The following is a 10,000-nucleotide window of genomic DNA, read 5'->3' on the forward strand; positions in this document are numbered from 1 at the left end:
TCTGGAATTTTCCAGCACCGATATATCCCCTTCCTGCTCGTCAACGGCTTCACCATTTCCATTACAGGTCACGGAAATTCAGCGTTTTAGTCATTGAAAGTCAGGGAAGAGTCAGTGATGTTGGGTTTCAGCTCTAAATGGTAAATGGACTGCACTTATATAGCGCTTTTCCACCTTAGCGGCACTCAAAGCTCTTTACAATGGCCTCTCATTCACCCATTCACACACACATTCACACACCAATGGCGGTAGCTGCCATGCAAGGTGCTAGCCTGCTCATTGGGAGCAATTTGGGGTTGGGTGTCTCGCTCAAGGACACTTTGACATGTGGACAGTCGGAGCCGGGATTCGAACCGCTGACCCTTCGATCACTGAACGACCCGCTCTACCAACTGAGCTACAGCCGGCTCTAAAAAGTCCTAAACCGTACTAAGAGGAATGGTGGTCCCCCCCCAGGTGAGGGGCGTGGTGACGGTGGCGGAGCCGTACAGCGGGTGTGGGGAGCTGGCCAACGCAGAGCTGGTCCAGGGGCGCATCGCCCTGCTGCAGCGCGGACAGTGCATGTTCGCTGAGAAGGCCAGGCACATCCAGAGAGCCGGCGCCATAGGAGGCATCGTCATCGGTGAGGAGAGAGAGACCGCGCAGAGAGACCACACACACACACACACACAGGCACGCACATACACACACAACCTCACACACACACTCACACACACACACACAACCTCACACACACACACACATCCTGACACACACACACACATACTCGCTCGTGGACACACACTCACAAACGCACACACACAATCTCTCTCACACACACACACCTCACACACAAGTGCACACATGCAAATGCACAACCTCACGCACGCACAACCTCACACATACGCACACACACACTTTACTCATCCTTACACCCCCCCCCCCCCAGATGACAACGAGGGCAGCAGCAGCGACACGGCCCCCCTGTTCCAGATGGCGGGGGATGGGCGGAACACGGATGATGTCACCTTGCCCCTCCTCTTCCTGTTCCACAAGGAGGGCAACATCCTGCTGGAGGCCTTGAAGGAGTACAGGGAGGTCGAGGTGCTGCTGGGTGACAAGGCCAAAGACAGAGGTAGTCTGTTAATGTGATACTAGAGGGTGAAGGTAGTTCTCTGATAATGTGATACTAGAGGGTGGAGGTAGTCCTCTGTTAATGTGATACTAGAGGGTGGAGGTAGTCCTCTGGTAATGTGATACTAGAGGGTGGAGGTAGTCCTCTGTTAATGTGATACTAGAGGGTGGAGGTAGTCCTCTGGTAATGTGATACTAGAGGGTGGAGGAGGAAGGCCTGTGTTGATGTGGTACTAGAGGGTGGAGGTAGTTCTCTGATAATGTGATACTAGAGGGTGAAGGAGGAAGGCCTGTGTTGATGTGATACTAGAGGGTGGAGGTAGGCCTCTGTTAATGTGATACTAGAGGGTGGAGGTAGTTCTGTTAATGTGATACTAGAGGGTGAAGGTAGTCCTCTGGTGATGTGATACTAGAGGGTGGAGGTAGTCCTCTGGTAATGTGATACTAGAGGGTGAAGGTAGTCCTCTGGTAATGTGATACTAGAGGGTGGAGGTAGTCCTCTGGTGATGTGATACTAGAGGGTGAAGGTAGTCCTCTGTTAATGTGATACTAGAGGGTGAAGGTAGTCCTCTGGTAATGTGATACTAGAGGGTGAAGGTAGTCCTCTGGTAATGTGATACTAGAGGGTGGAGGTAGTCCTCTGGTAATGTGATACTAGAGGGTGGAGGTAGTCCTCTGTTAATGTGATACTAGAGGGTGGAGGAGGAAGGCCTGTGTTAATGTGATACTAGAGGGTGGAGGTAGTCCTCTGGTAATGTGATACTAGAGGGTGGAGGTAGTCCTCTGTTAATGTGATACTAGAGGGTGAAGGTAGTTCTCTGTTAATGTGATACTAGAGGGTGGAGGTAGGCCTCTGTTAATGTGATACTAGAGGGTGAAGGTAGTTCTCTGTTAATGTGATACTAGAGGGTGGAGGTAGGCCTCTGTTAATGTGATACTAGAGGGTGAAGGTAGTCCTCTGTTAATGTGATACTAGAGGGTGAAGGTAGTTCTGTTAATGTGATACTAGAGGGTGGAGGTAGTCCTCTGGTAATGTGATACTAGAGGGTGGAGGTAGTCCTCTGTTAATGTGATACTAGAGGGTGGAGGTAGTTCTGTTAATGTGATACTAGAGGGTGGAGGTAGTCCTCTGGTAATGTGATACTAGAGGGTGGAGGTAGTTCTGTTAATGTGATACTAGAGGGTGGAGGTAGTTCTCTGTTAATGTGATACTAGAGGGTGGAGGTAGGCCTCTGGGGATGTGATACTAGAGGGTGGAGGTAGTTCTCTGTTAATGTGATACTAGAGGGTGGAGGTAGTCCTCTGATAATGTGATACTAGAGGGTGAAGGTAGTCCTCTGGTGATGTGATACTAGAGGGTGGAGGTAGTTCTCTGTTAATGTGATACTAGAGGGTGAAGGTAGTCCTCTGTTAATGTGATACTAGAGGGTGGAGGTAGTTCTGTTAATGTGATACTAGAGGGTGGAGGTAGTACTCTGTTAATGTGATACTAGAGGTTGGAGGTAGTCCTCTGTTAATGTGATACTAGAGGGTGGAGGTAGTCCTCTGGTGATGTGATACTAGAGGGTGGAGGTAGTCCTCTGTTAATGTGATACTAGAGGGTGAAGGTCCTCTGTTAATGTGATACTAGAGGGTGGAGGAGGAAGGCCTGTGTTGATGTGATACTAGAGGGGGGAGGTAGTCCTCTGGTAATGTGATACTAGAGGGTGGAGGTAGTTCTGGTAATGTGATACTAGAGGGTGGAGGTAGTTCTGGTAATGTGATACTAGAGGGTGGAGGTAGTTCTGTTAATGTGATACTAGAGGGTGGAGATAGTCCTCTGTTAATGTGATACTAGAGGGTGGAGGTAGTCCTCTGATAATGTGATACTAGAGGGTGGAGGTAGTCCTCTGATAATGTGATACTAGAGGGTGGAGGTAGTCCTCTGATAATGTGATACTAGAGGGTGGAGGTAGTCCTCTGATAATGTGATACTAGAGGGTGGAGGCAGTCCTCTGGTAATGTGATACTAGAGGGTGGAGGTAGTCCTCTGATAATGTGATACTAGAGGGTGGAGGTAGTCCTCTGTTAATGTGATACTAGAGGGTGGAGGTAGTCCTCTGGTAATGTGATACTAGAGGGTGAAGGGAGTCCTCTGGTAATGTGATACTAGAGGGTGAAGGTAGTTCTCTGGTGTTGTGATACTAGAGGGTGGAGGTAGTCCTCTGGTAATTTGATACTAGAGGGTGGAGGTAGTCCTTTGGTGTTGTGATACGTGGCTCTCTGTCCGTCCTCCATCTTCCTCAGCTCCTTCCTTCCCTGTGGTTGTGTTGAACTGTAACAGTGGCTTTCCTCTCCTCTGCCCCGTCTCTTCATCCCCCTCTCCATCGCTCTGTTCTCTCTCTCCTCCCCACACATTCATTTCTCTCTCTCCCTCTTGGTTTCTGTCCTTCACTCTCCTCTGCCGTCTCTCTCTCTCTCTTCTCTCTCTCCTCTCTCTCTCTCTCTTCTCTCTCTCTCTTCTCTCTCTCTTCTCTCTCTTTTCTCTCTCTCTTCTTTCTCTCTTCTCTCTCTCTCTTCTCTCTTCCCTCTCTCTCTTCCCTCTCTTCTCTCTTCCCTCTCTCTCTTCTCTCTCTCTCTTCTCTCTCTCTCTTCTCTCTCTCTTCCCTCTCTCTCTTCCCCCTCTCTCTTCTCTCTCTCTCTTCCCTCTGTCTTCTCTCTCTCTCTCTTCCCTCTCTCTTCTCTCTCTCTCTTCTCTCTCCAAGCAGCAGCCATTTTCAAAGGTAAACCTCTACCTGGCAACCTGCTGGAGAGCAGTAAGTATCCCCTCACCTCTGTCCTTCATCGTGTTGTTCTCTGTTCTGTGTGTGTGTGTGACTCTAGACTAGTCTAGCTGGTAGGAGGGTAGATCAGATCATGATTCTGAGACTGTGGGAGATGTGAGTCACCTCCCAGCACCAGGCTGCTCATAGCTGCCAGCCCGCGGGCTCGGCTTGGTTCAGCCCAACGCCGCTCTATTCCTGGCTGCGTGTGTGTTGTGGGCGAGCCTGTAAATGGATAGACCTCTCTTTCCATCCTCTCCTCCTTCACCCTGACCTCTCTCCCTCTCCCTTCCTCTCTCTCTCTCTCCCTCTCTCTCTCTCTCTCTCTCTCAGGTATGGACGTACCGGAAGAGGAGGACTGCTCAACAGAGGAGAGAAACCCCGCTGCTCCCGCCCCCGCTCCCAACGACCAATCACCCGTCGGCGCCGCGGAGGCAGACCAATCGGCTCCGGAGCACGCCGAGGAGGAGGCGGGGCCTGGCGTCGAGAGAGACTCCGAGCAGGGGGCGGAGCCGGCGGACGCTAGCGGCCAGTCGATGGACACGCTGCTCGCCGATTGGCGGGAGGACTTGGAGGCGTTTCAGCAGATGGAGAAGGACGAGCTTTGACGGTCCCCCTCTCCTCCGCCCCCTCCACCCCGTGACCCCGCCCCCAACATGACTCTGGTATAACCCAGCCTGAGCAATGGCCGAGGGGGTGGGGGGGGAGCTTTACTCCGCCACCCTAGAGGACAGTGTCTTAGTGGAAGGAGGGAGGGAGGGAGGGAAGGAGGTGCTCTGATAAGGGACAGTAAGCACGGAAAACACAAGGACACTGACTCCCTCCTCCTCCTCCACTCTGCTGTCTCTCAGTCTCTCAGGTGTCCATATCAGTCTCTCCCACACACACACACACACACACACACACACACACACACACACACACACATACAGAAAGGCAGCCCGATCAGCAAACCATAAAATACAGCTCTAAGCTGCAAAACCAGTCCTGAGTTAGATTCTGTCTTTGAATAGTGTCAAATGCTTGGGGTGAGCTTGATTTAGGTGACCCTGTGCAATGGAACAGTCCCGCAGACATGAACTCTGAGGTAAATCAAACACACCTACAGATACTGGGGCTAATCTAGCCCAGCGCTCGGATCTGTACTGTAGTCGGTTGTGGACAGACTGACTGGAGGCTGTGCCTCTCTCTCCCTCTCTCTGTCCCTCCCTCTCTCTCCGTCTCTCTCCCTCTCTCTGTCCCTCCCTCTCTCTGTCCCTCCCTCTCTCTCTCCCTCTCTCTGTCCCTCCCTCCCTCTCTCTCTCCGTCTCTCTGTCCCTCCCTCTCTCCGTCTCTCTCTCCCTTTCTCTGTCCCTCCCTCTCTGTCCCTCCCTCTCTCTCCCCCTCTCTGTCCCTCCCTCTCTCTCCCCCTCCCTCTCTCTCCCCCTCTCTGTCCCTCCCTCTCTCTCTCTCTCCCTCTCTCTGTCCCTCCCTCTCTCTCTCTCCCTCCCTCTCTCTGTCCCTCCCTCTCTCTCCGTCTCCCGACTACTCTCTCATCTTGTCTTACTTTCACAGATTGTCTTCCTTCTGATCCATTTCTGGCTCAGTGAAAACAAATGGGAACCAATTCTGAATGCTGTAATAATGACATGAGTAATAATGACGTGTAATAATGACATGTCCCGACCGACTGATTGATCAGTTTATTTATTGGGTAATTGATTGACAGGTTGGTTTATTTAACTGTGATAATGATGATCTGTCTGTGGACGTTTACTGTGTTCTTTAGTGGGCCTTACTGTGTGGGGTTAGTGTGACGACGCTGTCTTTCTGAGGGACACAGAAGGACGCCGTCTCGGACTCTCGTCACCAACAGATGAAGTAAAAGTGACTGTAAATATGTGTGCGTCAGATATTTTCCTGATAGTTTGGAATATACTGCTGATTCGATGCTTCAGGTTCGGGTCAGCATGAGTGATTGGTCACGAATTGATCGACCACCACCTCCCCCGTTTGTTGGAACATGAACTGGGAGGCCCCGCCCTCTCTACGTCGTCATGGGTCCACAGAGCGGCCTGCACCACCACCGGCGGCCGCTAGAGGGGGCCGCGGTCTGATGAGGCAGCGTCTGGCACTGCTGACCTGACGGGGAAACTAAAGCCAAGGAAACAGCCAATGAATTAACATGATTACATTTAATAAAAATTGATAAAACAAATCTAAAAGACGTTTTTTTGTGTGTTTTTGTTTTGTAGTTTCAATTCAAATTTGATATTAACTTACACTGTTTTCAGTTAGAGGATCTCTGCTCATCTTTTACAGATGTCACACTAATGACTAATGCAATGGCACACAATTGATTACAGCATTTCTTTAGAACATAGACCTCTTTATGACCCAATTACATTGCAATAGTCATGCCACACACCTACGTGGCGTGTTAAGAGAATCATTTTCCATGTCGACGTATCGCTCGTAACAAACTATCAGATTTCCTAATTATTCCTGGTTCAGACAGTGAGAGAAGTTATATTCCCCAGCAAGATGGCTGCATGTGTGCGCGGAGCAGGAAAACGGGCGTCCGGGTGAAGTGACGCATGCATGGAGGAGTTTACGTCCAGTTCAGTTCGGTGGAAATACGGTTCCCGGACGCGCGCACCCCCCTCCCCAAGGCGCGCTCCCGCCCCACGTCCGCGTGAATCCGAATCTCTCCGGTGGACCGAGCGGAACCGGTTCATCAAAGTAAGTAAAAGAAGAAGAATATCTCGCTTTTTTGGGTTTGGAAACGTGGATGGGATTTGCGTAATGGCGCAGACGCGCGCGTCTATTTGTGCTTGTTTCGCAGCGAGCCGAGCGCTGGTTTGTTCTTTTGTTGTTGTGTGTTTCCTGACTCGGGCTGTGATTCCCCCGGTGTTCCTGGACGTCCTCTCTCTCGGCCGACGTGGATCCGTGCGCCGGTGTCACCGCGGTGCATCGGGGGAGACGTACGGTTGTGTGTGTGTGTGTGTGTGAGATTGCGGTTTGGTTATGTTTAAGGTAGCGAGCTCGTTCTCCGGTTTGACACCGTTGATCAACGCATTTCCCTTTTTTCCTCGTTGGCCCTTTGCCCCGGTGGCGGCGGAGCACCCTCCTCCTCCTCCTCCTCCTCCTCTTCCTCTCCCCGCAAGGCCGCGAGCTGCTGGACCCGGAACGACACACACACGGGACACTTGGGGCTGACACACACTCAGCCATACACCTTTGTGTGTGTGTGTGTGTGTGTGTGTGTTCACATGTAGACACTAGTCCCTCTCTCTCTCTCTCTCTCTCTCTCTCTCTCTCTCTCTCTCTCTCTCCATCTCCCTGCGGGGGAAACAATGCCCCCAGTGTCTCCGTGCGACGCAGCTGGACACAGCTGTGAGTCGAGCCGAGCAGCGAGACCCCCTCCCCCCGGACCCCCGGGGCCACCGCCGGGCTGTCACTCGGTTCCCAACACCGGTCCGCACGCATAACACGCTAGCGTGGCGGAATCCCGCAACACCTTGAGCTGACTGAACCGTGAGTGACTCCGGTGTCGTGATTGTTGCTGGTGTGTCCTGCTCCTAGCCTGCTGGGAGCCAGTGTGTCAGTGTGGTATGCAGGGCGGCGAGCGGGGGCCATTTTCAATGTTTACATTGTGTAACCAGACGGACCCAGAGCTCCTGCAGCGTTGCAGCTAGACGGTTGGTGGTGGCGTTAATTCACGAATCTGCCAGTTTCAGTAGCACGGTTTTGGGGCAGCCCCCCTTCCCCGACCGACAGTTAGGGTGGGCACATTCGCTGAGCAGCCTCGCTAGCCGCTGTCCTGCTGTCGGTCAGCAGCTGACAGGGTCGATCTGAGCAGACCAGAGGATGAGGAGGATGGTCGGACGGTCTGTTGACCTGACTGGATGACCATGCAAATAAGTACATCTGTTCTACGTGTATCTGGCTGGCCTCATCCGTTCACCTCCATCATCTGCCTTTCTCTCTTTTTCTCCCTCCCTCTCTCTCTCTCTCTCTCTCTCTCTCTGTCTCTGTCCCTCAATCTCCCTGAGTGTGGCGTGTAAGCTTGTCCTCCATCTCTCTACCTATCCCCCCCCCTCCCCTCCTGAGTGTGTGTGTGTGTGTGTGAGAGTGTGTGTGTGTGTGTGTCCCAGTACGTCTCCTGCCCAGCGCTGGTCTGAGGACAGACAGTCTCCCTGGCAGGCGGAGCTATTCTTAGCCTGCCTCCCTGTCCTCCGTCACACATCTGTCCATCTCTGACCCTCTCTCTCTCTCTCTCTCTCTCTCTCTCTCTGTCTGTCTCTCTCTCCTCCTCCTGTCACGCTCTCTCTCTCTCTCCTCTCTGTTCTCTCCCTCTCTTCTCTGTTCTCTCCATCTCTCTCTCTCTCTCTCTCTCTCTCTCTCTCACACTCCTCCTGTCACGCTCTCTGTTCTCTCTCTCCATCTCTCTCTGCTCTCCTCTCTCCATCTCTCTCTGCTCTCTCTCTCTCTGTTCTCTCCCTCTCCTCTCTCTCTCTGTTCTCTCTCTCCTGTCTGCACCCTCCCTCTGACTCTGTTTGTTTTTTTAACTGATGTGATTGGGTCACCTGATTGCGGTGTGATGCAATAAGGTGACATCATCCTGTGAGCAAGAGGGTTTCCATAGTTACAGATGTCTGTTTGTTTGGGGGGAGGGGGGGGGGGGGGTAATGGATACTGTGTTGTTACTGGAGTGTTCTATGAAACTGGCTATTGTGTGTGTGTGTGTGTGTGTGCGCGTACGTGCACGTTAGGGCCGTGAAATAAATGTTCCTATTCATTTTCCCATATCAGTTGTGGCTGAGCTTGTTCCTGTCTTTGCGTACAGTAAACAGTCCAGTCAACACGGCCTCGTCTGCCTCCTCGTACTGTGGAGCAGAGGCGGGTGTTCCAAAGTCGTTAGTGCTAATCAATTTCCAAAGCATTTATTTCCATTCGTGAGCTCTAGTGTATGCGGTGTGTGTGTATGGGAGAGATTGAGTTTGTGTGTGTGTGTGCGTGCCCGTGTATGTTTGTGAGTGATGTGGTTGTCAGTGTGTGTATGTGAGAGATTGAGTGTGTGCGAGCGAGCGTGCGTGTGTGTGTGTGTGTGGTCCTAGGTATCTGGTAAGGTGTGTGTGTGTGTGTTTGTGTGTGTGAGGTAGGTCTGTGGCAGACAGAGCAGAAAGCACAAGACCAGCACAACCCGATCCTCCCAGGGCGTGTGTGCGTGTGTGTGTGTGTGTGTGCGTGGTCTTACCACCCAGGTACACTGCCTGCATTGCGTCACATTGCCATCAGCCTTGCGTCAACGTTGCGTTCTAACATTCTGTTTCTCTCGCAAATCGGTCCGGATACTCTCCATACAGATCAGTTTCTGCCAGATCAGAAAACGATCTGGCCAATCAGCATTGGTTCTGAGGAATTGGAAATACAAACGGCTACGCTGGGCGGGTGTAGGTGTGACAACAGCGAGGAGCGGTTGAAGTCAGCGTGTGATTGACAGTGATAGACAGATGGTTCATCCAATCACCTGCCAAGTATTTTTGAAAGTGCCTGACATTTTCCAAACAGTTTCCAACAGAGAGTTCCCAGATGGTTCTGCATAGCAAACCACCTGGTGCGTCAGGTCAGGTGTCTAAATGTACTCGCTTAGGAGTGAAAGGGAGAGAATATCAATCGCTGGGGGAGAAAGAGTCTGTAGAACGTTCCTCGGTGCAGTAGAGAACCAGAGAGTAGAACCAGAGTGTAGAACCAGAGTGTAGAACCAGAGTGTAGAACCAGAGAGTAGAACCAGAGAGTAGAACCAGAGAGTAGAACCAGAGAGTAGAACCAGAGTGTAGAACCAGAGTGTAGAACCAGAGTGTAGACCCAGAGTGTAGAACCAGAGAGTAGAACCAGAGGAACCGAATGCAGGAGGAGAGAACCCGCCTCCTGGAAGAGGGAGAGAGACAGAAGCTCTGATCTGAGACCAGATGGGGAAACACTCCACTAAATGACTAATGGGAGAAAGACACATACACACACACACACACACACACACACATACGCAAACACGGATGCTGCTTCACCAATTGTGCAGCAGACTCCAGGTCGTGTCCTGATGA

General features: G+C 51.7%; 2 protein-coding genes and 1 long non-coding RNA gene across 4 annotated transcripts in view; 2 read left to right on the forward strand and 1 right to left on the reverse strand.

Annotated features, from left to right (window-relative positions):
• edem3 (ER degradation enhancer, mannosidase alpha-like 3) overlaps positions 1-5,430 on the forward strand; it is a 17,775-nt gene extending 12,345 nt beyond the window's left edge. For both annotated transcript variants that reach the window (XM_084459149.1, XM_084459148.1), the window contains 3 exons: positions 457-622; positions 929-1,114; positions 4,248-5,430. In XM_084459149.1, coding sequence (XP_084315275.1) covers positions 457-622; positions 929-1,114; positions 4,248-4,522 — 627 coding nt within the window. In that variant the 3' untranslated portion in view covers positions 4,523-5,430. The remainder of the gene's footprint in view (positions 1-456; positions 623-928; positions 1,115-4,247) is intronic.
• Positions 5,431-5,581: 151 nt separating this feature from the next.
• Positions 5,582-6,314, reverse strand: LOC311326278. Its single transcript, XR_014631046.1, has 2 exons — positions 6,177-6,314; positions 5,582-6,047 (listed from the first exon to the last, which is right to left on the reverse strand). It is a non-coding gene; the product is annotated as an uncharacterized lncRNA (long non-coding RNA).
• Positions 6,315-6,484: 170 nt separating this feature from the next.
• LOC311326277 (uncharacterized protein C1orf21 homolog) overlaps positions 6,485-10,000 on the forward strand; it is a 17,506-nt gene continuing 13,990 nt past the window's right edge. The window contains exon 1 of the mRNA XM_084459150.1: positions 6,485-6,635. Coding sequence (XP_084315276.1) covers positions 6,495-6,635 — 141 coding nt within the window. The 5' untranslated portion in view covers positions 6,485-6,494. The remainder of the gene's footprint in view (positions 6,636-10,000) is intronic.

Source organism: Borostomias antarcticus, assembly GCF_949987555.1.
Source record: "Borostomias antarcticus genome assembly, chromosome: 26".
Taxonomy (NCBI): Eukaryota; Metazoa; Chordata; class Actinopteri; order Stomiiformes; family Stomiidae; genus Borostomias; species Borostomias antarcticus.